This window comes from Astatotilapia calliptera, chromosome 2 (assembly GCF_900246225.1).
Source record: "Astatotilapia calliptera chromosome 2, fAstCal1.2, whole genome shotgun sequence".
Lineage (NCBI taxonomy): Eukaryota > Metazoa > Chordata > Actinopteri > Cichliformes > Cichlidae > Astatotilapia > Astatotilapia calliptera.
The window spans coordinates 35,779,807-35,800,580 of NC_039303.1; the positions used below are offsets into that span (position 1 = coordinate 35,779,807).

At 38.1% G+C, this 20,774-nt stretch overlaps 1 protein-coding gene across 4 annotated transcripts in view; it reads right to left on the bottom strand.

Annotated features, from left to right (window-relative positions):
• Positions 1 to 20,774, bottom strand: part of diaph2 (diaphanous-related formin 2) — a 356,357-nt gene that overhangs the window by 144,465 nt on the left and 191,118 nt on the right. For all 4 annotated transcript variants that reach the window (XM_026146176.1, XM_026146184.1, XM_026146200.1 and 1 more), the window contains exons 21-22: positions 13,381 to 13,482; positions 8,507 to 8,601 (exon numbers count right to left, since the gene is read on the bottom strand). In XM_026146176.1, the coding sequence (XP_026001961.1) occupies positions 8,507 to 8,601; positions 13,381 to 13,482 (197 nt within the window). The remainder of the gene's footprint in view (positions 1 to 8,506; positions 8,602 to 13,380; positions 13,483 to 20,774) is intronic.

Consider the following 20,774-nt stretch of genomic DNA (forward strand, 5'->3'; position numbering starts at 1 on the left):
CAATCAACGAAATAAAGTACACTGCAACACAAATTTGGCTTGGAAATATTCAGCACTACAAAAAAATTAGGTTTACAAATCTCAAATAAACTATTGTTATATTTCAAATCATATCGAATGCATTTACAATTACTTTTATGCTTTTTAAAAATATCTTAGAAAACTTTCCACAATTAAATCTGACACTACAGGAGCGACGTACAGGTTAAAAATAAGAACAAGCAGCAGAAAGAAATGGCAAATCATGTCTCGGAGGTAAACATGTTAAACAAAGAACATCAGTCTTACAGCTGCATAGTTTAGACAATCTACATCCTGCCAAACGACATAAACACGTCAAATCTCACTGTGAGCAAAGCGACAGTGACAGACTGACAGGCAACGAACTGAGTGTGGCAGATTCTAAAATCGCATTAAACTAAATGGGAAATGCAGTCTAAGAGAAAAAGACAAACACACAGAGAGAAGAAAACAGGTTGGGAGAGATGTGGGGAGGGATTAATTTCAGGGTTGGGGCTGGAAAAGCTGACAGACTTAGTGTGACATTAAATTTGCCTTTTAGGATAAAATATGAGGATTTTTTGTTAAACATGCATACCTGAGCACTTGTATTTATGATGGAAGGTGTGAAGTGCGATTAAGAGTGAGGGTAAGAAAGCAAGTACAAGTTTACACACACAAAAAGAAAAATTAAAACAGAGAGGTGGCAAAAGAGACAGAAACAAGCAACACACACACACAAAGCAGTGAAAGCAAGAGATTAAAGTGCATCCGTTCTCACTTGAATAGGTGCGAGCCGTTAGGACTTACAAATGAAACTTTTTCATAAATAACTGACAATAAACTTTGCTTTAAAACATGTATTCAACTATTATCACTCCTCTATGATGTTCATATTGTTTTAAGAATACCAGGGGAAAATATATTCAAATCATTTGCTAAGAAACAAACTTGCCAAGGTGGAGATAGCAGGGTGAACTTTACTCAGCTGCACTGAAATTGTCACTCATTTGTATCCATTTTTCTTTTGCCATGTCTCATATAGTCTTACTAATACAGAGCATATATGAGGCGACTGTCAATCACGTAAGAACAGAGCATGCATGCAAAACAGTAATAGAAATTAATTTGTTTATGGAGTCTGCCTTCTGAGAGGGTTTCTTTGAATGATGTGCCATCTGTCACAGTAACAAAGACACCGAATTGGAAAGTGAAAACAGAAAACAAATTTTTACTTGGTTAAGGAAATACAGCACCCGGTACGCCAGAGAAGGAGCTGAATGGACCGCACATAATCAAAATTTAACTGCTGTGGTGCATTGTGAATGGACTTCCTACTGCGTGTGTAGGTGTGTGTGTCTGTGCCTGTGTGTTTTTTCCTTTAATCAATATTCAACCTTAGGACAGAGTACCTGGCCAGGACCCTGTGGTTACAGATCAGCAGCTTGGTGATGATCAGTGAAAAGTACATGCAGTACCTTGGGTGCTGGCCATCACTTCTAAAACACATTTTGATATAGCACCAAATCAAGCCTGATTTCTCTTTCTCCTTGCCTTTACTTTGTTTATTCAATACCTCCTCTCCTTTCCTGTCTTATTTTTCCAGCCCTCCCAAGTCTGCATAATGTATTTCACATTTCATTGTTAAATTGGCATTTGATGCAGAGTAGAGTTATGTGCTGTGTGCCAAAATAAACCACAATTAAGCCCATGGGGGCTCGTTTCTCCTGCTTAAGCTCTAATCCAACAGGCCCATACTTATCACCATGCCCCACATGTGCACTTTTACACCATGAAAATGATGCCCAACAATGTGCCAGTCTGCTACAATCACCTGTTACAGCAGCGAACAAAGACTGGCATGGGCACTGCAAGACCCAGCAGCCAATGAGCAACTGCATAGGGCCATGCATATGGATGAGCATGGTGGTGATCTGGGTGATTGACAAGAGAGATAAACAATAATAACAAGCAAGGCTAGTTCCGAAGACTCCTGTGAGACCTGGTGGAAAGGTTGTTGCCATGGCGAAGTGAAGGGATGTAGTGAAAAGCCAAAAGCTGACAACACTTGTGTTTACTGGGAGACCAACTAGTCAGTGTGTATTAGGACTGTATATGATGCAGTAAGTTGATACGCCTTTAAAATTGCCATTGCCAGTGAAGAACCTTTATTATTATCATTAGCTTTACATATAAATTGAGCTTCAAAGTAAATATTACATTTATGTGAAAGGTATATCGTATTTGTGAAGCATCAATTATCCATTTGTGTTCACATAGCTGATTGAACTGAAGTAATCATCATTTTTATGCAGCATTTATTAGCCACGTTAGCGACCGATTATTCAGCCTGCCACTTTAAATTGTCTTCACTGATAATGTGAACTGATATTGATGAAATGACAGCCACATAATCATCACTCTTTGAGAATCAGAAAAATATTAAGAGCCCTAAATTATTTAAATTTCTACGTATACATGTTACACATCAGCGCATTTCTTTCCCCAGAGAAGTAAGGCATAGAAGATCCCAAAAAAAAGAAAAAAGCCATCAAAGGAAACATGAAGTCAGGATATCTGCTGTTATCTTAGGGCTGTTAGACACTTTGCTTTCACTTTGAAAATGAAAACATATTTTCAAAAACCTACAATGCAATGAGCAAAACAGGGACTAAAGAAATGCTATAAACTGATAGCGGAGACTGCTTTTCCTGTTTTCATGTACAGGATATCACAGCAGGGTCAGAATAGGTCAGACTGGGGAAATATTTATTTAAATAAGTGCTGTACTTGAAAAAGAAGGTGTAATACATACAGGCTATTGGTCTGTTCCTGTTGATATTGCAGCATTGTATCATTTTCATTTTTTCTGCACTAAATCAGGAGTTGAGTGCAATGTATGTAACAATTTTCTGCTTATATAAAAAGCATAAAAAGGAATAAAGAAATGTCCCACTATTTACCTAAAAGCGCTGGTATGTCAACCAATGAGTAATAAAAGTGATATGCATACACTGACTCAATTAGGATATGCTAAGTTTAAATGCAAGCTAATGGCCACTATTATGCAATTCTTTGATATTTTTACTAGTGCATTTGCACACAACATAGGGCAATACTAATTACAAATGAATAGCAGCGGTGCAGTGTTAGTCATTAGCCTTTCCTTTTGAAAAGAAGATGGGGTAATATAAAATACATTGGCAGACATTAAACATTAAGGAGCCACTCTGATATTCTGCAAAACAAGCCCCTAGGGCCATATCATCCGCTGACGAGAGTTAGCTTACCACACGCACCAAAAACTGGGCGTACTAAAACATTTAGTGATGACTCCCTCATTTCAAAAAGCTAGATCACGTGGTGTGTTCTTAGTAGAGACCGAGAAAAGAGCTGCTCTCCAGAAGCCTAAAGTTTAATTCTCAATGCAGATGGGGTAAAATAGAGAGAGAGAAATAATTATCTGAATTTTAAGACTTTTATTTATAATTTGGTGAATCCAAGATTGATGCTGCAGCATGATTAAGCCCCTACTACATATGCCCTCTTTTAACTTCATTTAGCGAGTTGGATTGGCTAAAGAAAGAGAAGAAACTGAAATACCCAGGATGCAAAGTGGAGGCAAGTTCTCAAAAATAACTGCAGCAATCGACCTGATATCTATTAAAAGACAAAGGATGATGATGCAAAATACTGCATATATTGCATATTGCATTTATGAATTCCCAGACTAAAATTGCCTAATTTAAATATAGTCTTTATGATTACATGTTTGCTCTCACCTACTGAGGTCAATGTAGTGATGCGCTTTAATATGAAATGGTTAAATTAGAAATGGAGCATAATTGGACATCACAAGGGCTGTGATCTCCAACTATGTATACAGCATGAAGAACCACGGGCTGTTTTTGCTTGATGGAAGGAGAAAAGCTGATTAGACCTAAAAAAGCTTATATTTGCCCGGGGGAGCATTAGAAGAGGGTATACATGCATTGTAGACAGCTTAAGAATTTATAAACTGTAATCGCAAAGAACTATTTCCCAAGATGTGCCAATTAAGCAATGAGGGAATGCAAGGTAGTCCAGCAGAAACATTGTACAAGAATAATAAGGAAAAAAGTGGCAAGACAAAAGAACGAGCTGAGAGAGTGCTTGGAGAGTATCCTTGCTAAGCATTAATCTAAATTCCTAAAAACCAACACCTCTTAATCCGTCCTACTGTAAGTAAAAAATAATTTAAATAAGCCGTTGGACACAGTTTCTCTTTGAGAATGCAAACCCTGTTTAATACAATAATGGCAACATTGTCAGCAACTTTAACTTCTTTTGCAATTCTCCAGTGACAACTACTCTAACAGAGAAAGGTTATGAGCTAATAACTCCCTGCATGTGTACCAGTTGATTGCACTATAAACTATTCAAGTTTACAAGTGCTTATTAATAATCTGGGCATTGTTTGGCCTCCTTGTGTTCCTTTGGCATGAACCGTAAGGGCATGGGACCAAATACCATCATTATGCCAGTTAAGCCTTCCCCCCTCTGGGGCAAAGAGGCTGTTGGGTACTTTTGGACAGATAAAAACACCAAAGGCAACAGTTTAAATCAGTAACAGTAGGCTCATGGGCACATATCCACAAAAATGATTGAAATAATGCAAGTGTGGAAGATGTGTTCTTAGCCAGAGTGCTGCTTAGGTCTCGTAGTCTTGCAGTGCCAAAACTAAATGCAAACACAATAGAACCTGGCCCTGAAGCCCACATGTGCCTGACTCTTTCACACACAAAAAAGGTCTACAGGACCCTTCCCTTGCTGCTTCTCCTGCCACCAATAAAAGCAATGAATAGCTTTGTCAGGATGTCAGCTCTTTTAAAAGCAGACCTTTGCAATGCTTTCTGAGACTCAACCTGCTTTCACTGAGCCAACTGGTATTGTTGTTTGTCATTGTCCACACTGTTATAATCTATATGGTAGTGTGGTGACTCTGTCTTTTAAAATTTGATGAAGCTGACCTGATTTACAAAATGACCACCAGCACTATGTCTATTGTAGTCAAACAAAGAGCACAGACAAAGAAAAGAGGGCATGACAGAATGCAAATGTGTGTGTGTGTGTGTGTGTTTGAGGACTGTGCACACATTTATTGGTTAGATGATGCATAATGCAGTTTTACAGGGACTAGAAAACAGAGGGGATAACTGACACCGTCTATCCATTTGCATGTGCCGTACTTATGTTTGCATGCTGGGTGCATGGAGATGAAAATAAGGGTGCAAGCATTCGTGTGGGGCATGGATGAATGGGGAGATCCAGGACTGTCTGCTAACATTCAGGGATGTGTATATCATCTCCGAGGCGTTGATGGGCCCTAATGCAGAATAAGGAGAGCCAATCAACTCCTATCTATCCGCTCTGCCAGGGTGACACATTGTAGGGGTACTTCAAGGCCAGCGTACTGCCACATTCTGCTGACAAATCATTACATTAGACATGTCGACTGAGAAGGAAGGTAATAAGATTGAGTTACAGGGTTTTAGATGGATTATGAACACCTCTTGCTTCCCTGATTCTTTCCATTTTCACCATTCTTTAAACTTATCTGGTTGATTCCAATTGTTGAACAGACATTTGAACTTGGTTATTTTCGTTTCATAACGAAAACTGCACAGCCAGTTAAAAAGGAGGAATTGTTCATGTCTCCTCTTCTTCACCACAAATACAGGCACTCTTTGTCTAATTGCCAAATGAATTTTTCAACGTGGCAATTTTTGAATGAAAAAAAAAAACACTAAAAATTTCCATTGCACATTTTGATTGTAGTTCAGTAACAGTAAATGACTGGTGTAAAACCAATAGCATGTACACTTTTGCTAAGAAGAGCAAGGAGCAGAAGGTGAAGATGAAGAATACGATGAAGAAAGTTTACTAATAATGTTTTTATTGTTGTTGTTGTTGTTGTTACTCATTTACTTTTGAAAGCGTCCTTGCTTTATTTTATGTGTGTGCATCTGTCCAAAAGATAAATGGTGATTGGCGTGTGGCTGAAAGTGGGTGGTGAGGAATGATTAATCAGCATAATGAATGTGGATAAGCACTGTGCAGATGGAGCCCACACTCAGGACTGTGTCACCCAGCAGGGAGTCTTTTTGCTTCCCTTCAGCGCCTCTGCATAGTTTCAACTATAGCTATAATTGTATTTGTTGGGCATGTGTTGCTTGCTGCCTCGTTTAATTTGCGAGCTCATTTCTGCACGCTTTTGCTTTATAATCACCTCATTCATATTTCAGTAGGATGGTTATCTAAGTATACAATTAGCAACATTTTCATGTAAATAAAAATTTACGCATTTGTTTTGCTTCCCTCTCTTGCCAAACATTATTGCAATGTACCATTTGCAGCAAATCGTGCTTTCAGTCAAACACAGTTTAATAAGTCCTCGAGCTTCACATTTTAACCACTACATGACATGCGCTTTGAGCTGTCTGTGGGTTCAAACTGATTTTTAATACCTCAACCTTAATATTTAAAATGAACTTCATTCTCATAAAATGAGAATGCATCAGTGTTATATCCATGCATTAAACAATTGCATTGGATTTAGTTAAAAGCTTATATTCCACAATAATAGAATATGTATGCATTGTCACCCACTCAAATTCTATTTATACACCATATATAAAGGCTAGTAAACCTCTAATGTAAGAGAATCATAATTTAATTAATTCAAAGCAAATTCAAAAGAGACATTATATAACATTAGCATAACAGCAGGTGAATTAACAGAAGAAAGAATTGTTAATAACTGGGATGCTATCCAAACTGTTCCGCCTGAACTTTCTACTTCAGACCATGCAGACCGTTATTTAACCAGCAGTGACATACATGCCAGATGTGTGCCCCTTCTGTACCAATAAGTTAACCCGGTTGGTCACCCTGGCTCCCCCTAGATTTCATGACATTAGCTTGGTTTTCAGATGCTCTTACTGAGTCATACGCTCATTCTCCTAAGCCCCGTTGAGCCTTTTTGTTAGAAACCCCACTGTCCTGCTTCACATTGAATAAAGAGTAAAATGGAGAAAGTAAATGGGGACAATAAAAAACCTCTTTCTAGCTGTTTGAATGCTGAAAAAGCTACATATGACTAACCCTGAGACATTTCTCATTGGTGTATTTTTGCTACATTCAGCCACGATTTGTTCATCACATCATATGTGGTGCTGTGTGTACTGGCAATGTGTTAGTACTTTAACATACTTCCGCCCCAAAGAGGAGGGATGTGTGTCCTCTCATACACACCCTATGGCTGTACTTTCACCTAGTCAGTTTAAGGGTTGATTTTGCAGGATTTACATTAGTTGATGTACAAATCGTGCAAGTTTTGGTGGTAAAGGATATATACTGGTATATACAATATACCAACCAGAAGCAACATTAAGACCACTTTCAAGTGAATTGAATAACATTAATCACATTGTTACTTTGCACAGCTATACTGGGGAAGTTTTTTCCTGGGAATTATGTGGGCGTTATGTTGGCACATGTGCTCCCTTACTAAACATTGGTGCAAACCAAGTAATCACCCACCTCCACACCACAGCTGCATTCTGAGACCACACTAGAACTTTAACACAAAAGCAGTGTGATCCAGCTCATTGGCCAGGAATGACTTGAGGAACACATGACACTGATCTGACTGAGCATCTACAGGATGTGTCAGAGCAAACGCAATCCAAAGAAGCCCACCTCACAACCACAGGACCCAATAGATCAACTGTCCCAATGCCAGACACCACAGGACACCCTTCGAGCTAGTGGGAACTTTTCCCCCTTTCTCTGGACCTAAGCTTGAAATCAGCAGCCACTTCAACAATGTCCACTCCTGGTTGTCAAGTAAAGAAAAGGGGGGGGGGGGGGGGAAAGACTTCTGTACACACTCATGCACAGAAAGCAGTGTATCACTGCCAAGATTATACTGAAATCAAATGTTCTATTTGCTACTCACCCCTAGGGTACACACCTCCTACTGCAGAAATAAAACAGTAATAAAAGCCAACATGCTGCTTTACTCACAAGGACAGTGCAAGAAATGTTAGTGCAGATTGAGGCTCAGGCTGCACAGTGATGCATCTTCACCTCAAGTGCATCCACCTTGTTTTCAATTAATGGTTTTTTTTTGAGACAGTGAAAAATAAAATAGAAAAAAACAAGTAGCCTTTAGAAAGCTCATTAATCACGGTTTAAAACAAAGACAAGACGAGATGGGGGTGGAGTTGAGGAGACTTTGCCAAGCCTTCACCTTCTCCATCCATTGTAATAGGATAAAGGGTGGGTCTCTATGGTCCACATGAAAATGAGACGACTGACTTGTGCAAAAAAAAAACACCAGGTCTCCACACACACAAAGTTCACACATTTTTTAGAAACTGCAAAGTAACAGAGAAGGGTAAAAAAGAAAGGAAAAATGGGGGGAAGGGGGGTACTTACGCACCACACTGAGTATCAGTCTTACCTGGATGAGTGATTCACTCAGTCTCTCCTCGTCTACCTGGAGCACAATGTCCCGGATCTCTTCATAAGGCAGGCGGAACGAGCCCAAGAAAATTGCTGTTGTGATGTAGACAGAAAAGAGTCATTTCCTCTCCCTTTTTTATTAGACTGCAGGCTTCAAAGAGACATTTCAGCACAAAATGACCACAGACCTAACTTTCCACTTGGAAAAACTAATGCATTTTAAGCCTTTCGACTGGATAGTCTGTGTCACAAAAGCTGGACAGGAAAGAAAAATCAAGATTTAACAACAACACGTAAAAGAGTGACAGGTGATAATAACAATACTAATAATGAGAATATTTTTAATTAGCTGTAGGAGTGTTTGTGTCATGTGAACAGCTACATGCTTTTGTAAGGGTGGATACAAAGGTGCCCAGTGAATTTGCATCAGGGCAAAGCCTCATGGCTGTTTCACACTCCAGGTGGGGTGGCTACATTGAAAAGTGGAGCTGATGGTGTATCCAGGTGGAAGTCACACATGGAGGTTTGGTAATGAGTTGGAGGAGAGTCACTCAACAGCTGCTTAACTACTGAAGCACTGGGACCTGATGTCTGTATGTGACGTGCAACAGAGAAGGAGTGCGTCCTTTTTTCAGCTCTTCATAGTCTACTGCTACTTAATATACAGAGTATTTACTGCGTTTAAGTCAGTCAAAGCATAACACGCCGTTGCTATCACTTTGATTTACGATATAGTGTTGTAGAGCTTTAGTCCCATAACATCTAGCATCATTTTCTGGTTTCACTACATAATATACCTACCTTTCCTCAGCTCAACATTTTTTGTCATATAAAGCACATTGTCTTTGCTTTGTATTGCCTCTTCAATAGACCTACAGCTGGATATTCAGTACTGAGTTCTCTTAAGAGTCGCCCTTCATAGGTCATATGTATTGGATACTAGGACACATTGGAGATTCAAAGTGAGAGAAACGTAGATGGGAAGGCAAAAAAAAAAGTTCCAGGCTGAAAATCCAACATTTGGTGCTATCAGCTTGCACCTGGTTCTTATTTCCTGTGATGGTGTAGGTGTAGGTGTGTTGATGAGATTCAGCAGCACAATGCCGTTTTGGTGCACAATTTAGCAGAAAATTGCACCTGCACATTCCCCCATGAGGATTAGTATGTATGTGTTTTTCCAGGTGCACTGAGGTGTATTTTTCGTTTTAGTTTGTATACAAAGGAGCTTTGCATTACTGCATTACTGATACGGGAATCAAACATCTGATTCTTATGTTCCATTTTCTGTACTGTTGAAAAGGGATAGAAAGCGATACTATAAGTGATACTACATCTATAGAGATACAACAGCAAATGTAGTAGACCACGCAATGTACGGTTTATGGCATAGCTGCTCTAAATGAATAGCATTGGTAATTATCAAAATCATTTTATGTTTCTGTAACGGTTAATCTGCCAGCATGTGGAAGCACTTTAATCAACATGACATTTTTAATGCTGTGATATAATTACTGTTGTTATCCATGAATTTTCAAATGTAGTTTTTCAAAAAAATATAAAAAAGGGAAACACACATCATTATTTTTTTATTAAGGCGTCAAATTGAAGTTATTTATTTTCCTGAAAAGAAAAAAATAGTTTGAATAGTTGAACGTTATGCTCGATAAATTAATTTGAGCAATATAAACATGAATTCTGTTTGTCTAATAAGTAACAATATGATTTTTAGCTTTAAACTCATTTTTGACAGATTTTTTAAATATCTGTGTTTTCTTGGTTTTTATGAAAGGTGGTCTAATAAATTTATTAAGTATCGTAGCTCTATGCTGAGTTTTTTTTCAGTCCTTTTTCTCTTTCAGGAAATACAAGAACGCAGGGTTTGTATCTCCTCTCACAACACTCTCTCACTGAGGCAGACCCCACCTCTAAGTGTCCCTCTGGACTTAAATCTCTCAACTCTCTTCTCCAGCAAGAATAGAGACAAAGTGCACATGAAGATGTTAAAATTGCATGTATAGTAAAAAAAAGTAGTGAATATAGCACACCAGACTCTGACAAAACCTAAATATCTCCAATGGAAGTGAAAACAGGTGGCATGCTGCCCTGCAAGTTTACTTTCTGAAATGCGTTGGAATTCTGTTTGTGCATTAATTCTTTTTGTGGAAACAATTGGTTTTCAATGGTTTCTAGTTCTAAGCAGAATTGCAGGAACTCTTCACTGAGAAACCAGTTGGTACATATATCATCCCGTTTTAATACATGAATTCTTAAACATTATATATAAAATATATATTTTTTTATATTTTTTTATATTTTAATATTTTCTTGCCCGTGTAATCCAGCTTTATTTGCTAATTTTAAATTAAGTATGCATTTTATGTCGGTTTTCCATTTATTAATTCTCTTTATACAGCTGCTACATTGTGCACAAGCTGTGTAAAAAAAAAAAAAAAAACAGCGGCAGAGAAAAGTGATAAAAGAGAGAAAAGCATTGTGCCGAGTACTTTTTTGTTCCAGTTGGGGAAGTATATTGAGTAGGAGATTTACTACTCTTGAAGCACCTGACATACTGAATAAGATTAAAATTCATATGAACTGTAGTACATTGTCTTGACAAGCTACTGTAATTATTATTAGTAAGCTAACTAAGTGTAAGCCTTATTTTTAAAAATCTGTTTACGTTGGCTTTATGAGTTTATTAAATTCAGTTTCAGGCCAGCATATTCTCTGTAATAAACTCTCTTTTCCAAAGATGAGTGATTTCTCGATCAGATAGATTTATATAAAGCACTTTGAGTGCTCAGAAGAGTAGAAAAGCGCTATATAAGAACCAGTCCATTTACCATTTACCTTTTTTTTTTATTATTTTGTTGTTTCAGCAACATTAAATCTAAAAACTGTAGTTTTGAGTTAAAATATATATTCATGAACATTTTTTTGTATCGAAAAAATACCGAACCGTGACACCAAAGTATCGAACCGAACCGTGAATTTTGTGTATCGTTGCACCCCTAATATATATATATATATATATATATATATATATATATATATATATATATATATATATATCCATCTAAGGCTAAATACCGGCACAAGACCGATAGACGACAAGTACTGTAAGGAAAAGTTGAAAAGAACTTTGAAGAGAGAGTATATATATATATATATATATATATATATATATATATATATATATATATATATATATATATATATATATATATATATATATATATATATATATATATATATATATATATATATATAGTTTAAGATTTTAGGGCTACACTATGTCAAAGCTTCTATACATTAACTGCAACCCCCCCAAAAAATGTCTATGCAACACCATTTAAGTCTTAAGACCATTATTGCAAGGTGTGATGTATACATTCAGTACAATAGCAGGCCACTGTAATGAACAATTTTCTTAAACATTAAGTAGTAATTTAACTTTGGTCAACTTCTCTCTTGTATTTAAAATATTTGCAATATGAAATGTTAAAGAACATATGTTAGTTTTTCATTGAAATTTGAATTTACTAGCTTTCAGCTTTTCATGATTCTTAAACAAGGTTCATATGTACATTCAAATAATCAAAAAGTTAACTTCTCTAATTTGGGCTGACCCTAAAGTCAAAAGCCAACATTAAGCTTAATATAAGTTCAAATGATCAGACTTTGGTACGCATGATTGCTATACCACAATACATAACATGGTATTTACATTACAACTACCTACATATCTCAGTCACCGGACCTTCAAAACTACTAAACATCAAAACTGTAAAGGGAACTCAGAGGCACGCACAGAATATGATCTATGATGCTGTAGTATGTGTCAACGCGGCTCAGGAGAGCTGCATAACTAAATACAACAACATGCTTCCAACCCATTTCCCTCCTGAAGGTGAGGTTTTCTACACTCTTATTTTTGCCTCCTGTCAAATTCAAAGCCCATCTGCTTGTTATATAATAAAAGATGGCAGTGACACCTATCTTATCAACATTGTCACAGCCCATACAAGGATGCAATGACAGAATCATACAAATGCAGCAAACAGGCTTCTGTGTTTCAAACTTGTGCTCAATATTTAGCAAATTTAAGTAATTTATCACATCTCTATTTATGGAATATGTCATCACTTGTTTACAATTCTCACCCTTTCTGCTTAAATAACAACAGTGTAAAAGACACATGTAAACAAATGAGTGGACTGCAATCTAAACATTAATCCATTTTTTAACCACTTGTATTTCATCATGGGACTGGAGCCTATTTTGAGAGTTATGGGGCAAAAGGTAGGAGACACTCTAGATTGATTGCTGGTCATACAATTCATTCACACTCACACCTACGGCCCAACACACATGTCTCGGAGTACCTAGAGAGAGCCTACACAAGCAAGCACCAACTGACTGGCATAATCTTAACATGTGACATTCATATTTGTTGAGGTGTTATGATCTATATTGTCACTCTGAGCTATATTATACCAAATCTTTCAGACAGGCAGATATGCTAACAAGCACACACACTATTTAAGAAGAAGGAGTAGGAGTTCTGTCTGTTTTTTCTAGATCATTTGCATGTTAACTGAAGAGCAAAATAAGAAGAAGCCTGGAAGGTGACTTAATACACCTGTACTAGGTAAACAGGCTACTCGCGGCCACAAGTGATTTTAAACACCTACATGTAATTTCAGTATTCAGTTCTAACAAAAATGTGCTTTACAAATCAAAAGGCTTGGACGCAAATAAAACACTACATACCAATTAAAAAAACTCAACAAAACACCATCCTTACTGAGGAAGAACATTCAGTTATGGTTATGGTTCATTTCTGTAGGACAAATAACTGCATCTACTTACAAAGATTCTGTGCAGTCTTGGCATCCAAGATACGAAGCTCTTTTGCCTTTTTCTTAAATTGTGGCACTTTTTCTACATTTTCATCCTTCAGGTCTTTTCTTGCTGCAAGAAAAAAAAAAGAAATATTACATACGTAGATATATAGATACATAACATAAGAAATACTCATTTTGGGGACAAGAGCATACTATTAAGCTCAATTTTGAAGCTAACTGCAATCACCATTATATAAAAGCAAGAATTGAATGACATTAAACAACATTTTTCCACCATTTCTCAAAACATAGAAAAATAATTAATTTACATACATTAGAATCTCAATGCATATTAAAAGTAAGCGTATAGGACAACATGCGTTAGATGCCAACAGATGGCATAAACCAATTAAAAACCATTGCTTCAGTACCCGGAAAGTAGTATTTTGGTCCTGCATCTTTTTTCTCTAGACAAAAGGCAAAAGCAAATCAGCTACTGCTGAAACATTTGGCAGGTAATCTAACTGATCAGCCTGTGATGTATTCTACACTTAATGTGAAAACCTAAAATAAATGACTGAATATATACGAAACAGTCACACCGATTCTAAATGTGTTACATTAAATAAATAAACCTTCAATAGGTAAAAATGTTCACAAATGTGCATGGTTTTGCCATTTTATACACATAAGCAGCAATACATGGAAACTCTACAGTGGAACTGATTTGAATGCATTGCTTTCTGCAGTCCTTAACATATGTCATATAAGGTTGGTGATAGGCAGAACTGATTGATGTTAGCAACCTTAAACATAAAAGTGGAACTACATAATAGGCAATATAATCATCTGCAGCATCAGAGGAAAGTCTTGCAGACAACTTTCCTATCTTCATTTGCATGTGCCAACACTTTTGTCATTGTGACAGTGGGTAGATGGTTGATAAGCACCGCTCCTTCCCTTAGGCCCTGCCTGTTAACTTCCTAGAGCCAGGAAGATAATTGTGTTAGCCCCCACAAATCCCAAAAAATAGTATTAAGTCTGTGACTGAACACAATAGACGAATTTGTCTAAGAATGAAGAGACCCTATGTTTTCATAATGGACAGATTATTGAGTCTGCACACTGGGGAAACACCACAATAACAGTGCTGCAGTAACACCCAATTTGTCTAAAAACATGAGCCTGCAGGGGACAGAATCATACACATGCTACTCCTTTTTTCTACTTTGTTTGGCAAACTAAACTCTTTAAATGTCATGATGAATTATTTTTATGAATTTATCACCTGCTGGACTTTAAATGCTCAGATGTGTTTCAGAAAGAAGAAATCTGCTCATGATCAAAGCATTTTAACCTCCTGGGACCTGCGTCCACATATGTGGACATCACATTTTGGGTTAATTAGACTAAAATACTCAATTTTGCTCTACAAGGGCCTGAGATCCACTTACGAGGACGTTATGCTGCTACTGTTCTATCAACATTTTAAATGAATATCCTCATTTGTGGCTCTGATTTTTCTTAAAAACAAAAATAAGATAAAAAGAAAAAATCTGGTAATTCTTTGTTTTTACATTCATCGGGCCCCAATATGCCCAAATATCAAAGAGAAATTAAAAATGCTGCCATGGAAGAGTTCGGGCCTTAGGAGGTTAATGTTTGTCTCAACTATGTTATTGAAGCTGGGAAAAAATAGCATAACGGTAGACAGCACTATCACAATTATCAAATGTCCAAAAAGTCCAAAATAATAAGACCAGTACCTAATAACTTAGTTGGCTGTGAGATTTCACAGAGAATTTGCTAATACTGAACGTAATTCTACTTTATTCATACAAAACAAGCCTCTGTGGTGGATTTCAGGTGCACTGTCAGACAACTTTAACACCTGTGTCCACCTAAATCTGTTAAACTGTAATTACAGTACAGGAGAGACTTCAGAATAAAAATGCAGCAACATGAGAAAGAAGATTCCTTAGATCCTTCGCTCTCCCCCAGTGGTTTATGAGAGGCAGCACACTTTGTTGCTAATCATCACAACTGCTCAGTTTAAGCCCAAGGTGGGAGTCTCCCAGGAAATCTAGAACAAACAATCTGCTCCCTCAGCGCAGGCTTGCATATTTGAAGAAAGACTCAAAGAAGCAACATCTCCTGGGCAGCCAGAAGAAGGAATGCTAAAGGCACCTGCCTAACTCAAGTGCTTTCAAGGACGCACATGACATTTGGGATGCAGTTGTTTACTACTGGTAAAACGCTGTACCTATAATACAAATGCTACACAAAGTATTATGGTTTGATTTTCTGTCAAAATAATAGCGTGATCCTTCAGGAGGCTGTAGGACACAGCACTTTAACTTGCAATATAATACACGAGTGTGCACATGCCAACAGAAAGGGTGAGACGTGGGACTTGAGAATTCATAAATGCATTTAGGAAGAGGATGTTAGCCAATTCATTAGTGGCTGTGTTTTAAGTGTTTTACACAAGGCACAACCCTCATACATACTTGCAGTTAAGTTAATGTCATAAGAGAAAATCCCACTTTATTTCAATATTTTAATGGATAGTGTTTTAGTTTAATCTTTGCCAGGAAGGTACCTTTATTAACAATTACAAGTAATTAGGAAGAACGCAATAGCACTACTGAAAAAGCCAAAAGTAATAAATGACTGTTCTACAAAGTAATTAAATAATGAAATTATTTTTATTTTACTGTACTACTGTACACTGTGTACTAGTAACTAAAAATAATTACTAATATCTATCTATCTCTCTCTCTTATGTCATGCCAGAACGTCTGAATTCCTCAAAGAAAACAGACGCAAAAAAAAATATTAATGAGTTAAAAAACAACAAATCCAATATACAGTGCAGGGCCAGTAACCAACAAAGAAATCATCCTTCATTTCCTATGTGGCACGAACAAAGGATCTGAGGAGGAGGAAATAAATAAATAAATGAAAATACGAGGAAACAATGCCCCATAGACAGAGAGCAAACTGAGCCATGAGGAGGCTGCTTTTTGGCACCAAAGTGTTCTTTTCAACCTCCACATTTTCCACACGGCCTCTTGAATCTCTCATTTCAGTACCTCAAATTCTCAACAAGGAGATCCCGGCCATTTTGGTCAGTGCCTTAGCTGTCTTTACCCTAGTCCCAAGGGCCTTGTGCTATATCAATTTAAACATAAAAACAGTGCCCTCTATAATATGAAACAGGCATATTTTTTTTTCTAAAACCATCTATACGGCTCAGAGCTCTCCCACTGGGCACTGAGTAGTGGCATCACTAGGCTGATTTCTGCAACAGCATTTGCTGGCTGACTCAATTATGCCACATGTCACATGTTTCCTCTGGGCACTGCATGTGGACTGATGGGCCCTGGAGGGCTTGCACACATTCAAGCTGCCACACTAGTTGGAGTCCCAGGTGTGTGGGGAGGATGACTATAGGTGGCATATAACCAGATGGTTGGCCGCAACAATAAAGAAGTTCTGTACATGTGTTCAAAACACAGGAGCTGTCAGATAGTTACTAAATATTCCAAACTCCACATGGCTTGAGACAAAGTTACATTTTGACAAAAGTTTTACTTTTTATTTCCACCAAAATCCAACTTTGGGAATGTGTGTGACTCCTTTTCTGCCAAGAAAGCTTAACCTGCATAACTGTGTAGGGCCACAGCAGCTGATCAAACCCTGTGTCAATATTTAGACGTGTTTTATTACTTGCCCAGTGGCTAAAATGTAATACTTTCACAACAATGACATCTTTCATGCACACAGTTATATTTGTTAATGGAATCTTTCAAGCAATCATGCAGCGAAGCACCATTTGTGGCGGGAACAATGTTGGAGGTTTCTTGGCAGCTTGTTGGTTCCCTCGCTTCTGTGTACAATGGAGTCCTATCACATAGATGCATTATTTCTGTGTCAGGCAGTCAGATGAACACGTAGTGATAACAGAATTCTAATTAAAAGCTAATATAATCATGTAATTATTGCTATTTGGTAAAATTGGGCGATGGTCTGGGTGAGGAATACATTTTTCATCGAGAGTACTCAGTTCATGAAAGAAGGAAGAAACGTTTATTGAAATTTGCACCCTACTGTACTATCTAAAGCTCAACTTTCAGGAAGCTTATTCTTGGGCCGTATTCTTCTCCAAGGCAAACAACAGGGTCAAATGCTTTTGACATGACATGGGTTGTGTAAGTTTAGTATGGAAAATGTACCAGTGAAAAGTAGTTTTAATTCACATGGATTTGTTGTTACATCTTAACTTGCAAGGCTGAAAAGATTTGAGAAGACTGTCGGGGAGGAAATGTTTTGAAATCATGTTTAAACAAAACACATGGAAATTCTGCTGGCGCCAGCAGAACCACATGAAGAGAATCCTCTGGTGACTGTAATTGTAACACATTACATTAACTGAGGGGGAGTTAAAGCTTGCTCCATGCCAAAAGGAGTCACCAAATTGATAGAGGTTTTAACGAACAAAATACGTGAATGTTTGAGCAGGAAAAAAAACGACTTGGCCTATTAAAGATGACTTGGCTTCCATGTTAAGCCTTCTCTGTGGGCCTTGGACTGAGGTATACCCTTGGGAAACTCTGTGATAACAAGAGTTCTCCAACACTTGGATATCCAGTCTGTTTGCTGGCCCAGAAACACTATCCTGGGTGCCTTCCATGCAATATCTCCCTCAAGACGTCCATAAAACCCAGGGCATTACAAAGCTAAACACTACCACATGTTCACTTCCGGACACAGACCATCCGGCTGAGCCCCAGCACCAGTCACCAGAAAATAAGCGGGCCTTGAAAAGAAATAACAGAAAACTGCAGATGACAGGTCTTCGACAAACATATTTAAAGGCAAAAGAACACAGAGTGGAACAGGCAATGTGGAGTCTGGTCCTCTACAAAGCAATTTATTCCTTCAAATGTGCAATCTGCCTGCAAACATGTGCCCTGTCCTCCATCTCAGGGACTCACACTGAGGATTGAGCTACTGGAGAGCTGCCAGTTTGTCTAAAGGAGATGCATTCTGAGGAAAAGTCACTGGCCTCAGTCACAGAAAAAACAATTCCACAGAGGCGTGGTGTGTACACAGATCGCGAAGTAGCCAGCAAATTCCTTTCATGTTCAGCATCTCTGTTTAAAACAATCACTCTGTAAAACATTTTGGTGGGGTGAATGGCATGGATACAGTGAAGGTAGCACCAATTCATGCTTGCTGTCTTATCAATTGTGGAGTAAATTATAATGAGCAGGAGCCCAGTTAAATGTCTTATGAGAGGGTAAAGACTTTTCAGCGTCTAATTAGAGAAAACAGAAAAAAAAAACAGAGCACACACTCAAGAATTAAACTTAACATATGACCAATGAAATCCATGACTAAGTTTCTCTAATACACAAAGGCTCACAGATGTCTCACTCTCAAAGCCAAAGTCAAACCACTGTGTGAATACCAACCCCCCCGAGTACACACTTTTGGACCATGAAAACGCCAAAAAAGCCCCATCCCCCCCCCATTCAAACTCAGCCTTGTTAAAACAGAATACTCACACTGCGATTAACACGTGACATTTGCATGAATATACATCTTTACTCTTTTTTATTAGACCAATTGTTCCCTGTGGATTGGGAAAACCAGATCTCTTAGCAACAAGAGAACAAATTCAAGCACCTTTTTCCTTTGCTAGGTTATAACCTTGACATAACTAAAACGTTGAAGATGATTTTATTTTAGAAAGACTCTTCAGCTCAAGGTTAGCCATGAGAATGAAGCTGCAGTTGGGTGGGAGAGAGAGATGTAGATGTAGCTCTCAACCATGCAATCATCATCATGCCTAATGATAACAGGGAGAGGGGGAAGTGGCTAATAATGATTATGATGATGGTAACTGTGGATAGGGTGTTAAATATTAGTGTGAGCACACCACTGTGTCAAAACACACTTCCAGAAAATATGTATGCGCACCCTGAGTCATAAATGACGATATGAGTTTTCAAGCTCACAATAGTTCTCTCGAGTTACCGGCTCTACTATCTGAAAGCATCTGGTTCTGATTATCCGAGATGTCTAAATAAAAGGTGTGTGTACAGAATGCAGGATGAGTCCTGCAGAGTGACGCTTTGACCTATGGCCAGTGATGTTTTCAGTATGCAGGGAGAGGCTAAGCCCACGGTGGAAGGTATGCAGCTGGGCCTGGAGCAGAGCCCAGGGAGAAAAACACCTCCTCTTCCAATTGAGACAAGACAGATCTCCCTTAGTGCCCTGGACTTTGCAAATGGTGTATATTTCCCATAAAAATTGTAAGTTTTTGTCAGTTAAAGCAGGAATAACAAGATTATACATATTTATATATAATTACATACTTAACTGGTAGTGTACTATTGTTGTAATTTGGGGGTATATCTAGGATCTATTTAAGAGTACAAAAGATGTTATGAATCCAGAGACAGATGGTGTCAGTTTGATTTACCTAAACTCTTATCCAAACTGGAAGCATCCACATAGTTTAGCACAGTCAATAATTCATCTAATATACTGAGGATATTTATGCAGGGAGGAGAAATGATGGTGCCGTTCAAAACACACAGTAAAACATTACCATCAACTACATACAATTTAAAAACAAAACAAAACAAAAACAACAACAAACCCTGAGAAAAAGAATCAGTAACTCTGAGCACCGTTAATCACCTGGGGCTTGGTGTCGCCTTTTAACACGTGTAGTTAATCTGCACACATCTACAAATGACTATTGGCCTCTCTCACAGGCAGGGGAGTGTGGGAAGGCTCCAACTCTTTCTCTTAAATTGGTCATGGAGACATGCTCCTGGGGGCAGTGAATGGATTGAGCCCGACATCCAATCAGTTCTGAGAAACCTTTCTCTGGTTATGCCAAAGCACTTTGTTGTGACCCAACACGCTTGGGCGCTGGTGGGAAGGCACTAGCTGATGGTCCAAATGACTGCACCTGCCGTCTCTTTAAGACCCTGTCACGCAGTCAAAACTTTAGCATTCAGGAGACGACGCTGAAGCTCAGCTTGTATGACTATGAGGGGGACGAAGAATAGAGATTTGAAACTAAGTCTGTTCCTTGGACAACTGGTAGGATTACTGATGTCCCTGTGGTCTCTATTACCTCCACCAGTTCAATGCTGCACTGGACCAAGCCCAGCGAGTACACTTAAAGAAGCTGAAATAGTTGGGAGATTTTAGGACGTGCACCTGTACTGCTGGTCACTTTTAAAAGGAATACAAGGAAAGATGTTTGTGGGCTGTCTCACTGGAGGCTACAAGACAATACGGATGTCAGTTTTACTTGTGGGCCTTCAGAGAGACTCTTAAAAAGCAAAAGCAGCAGAAAAAAGCCGTAGCTAAACCAATGACTGTCATATTCAC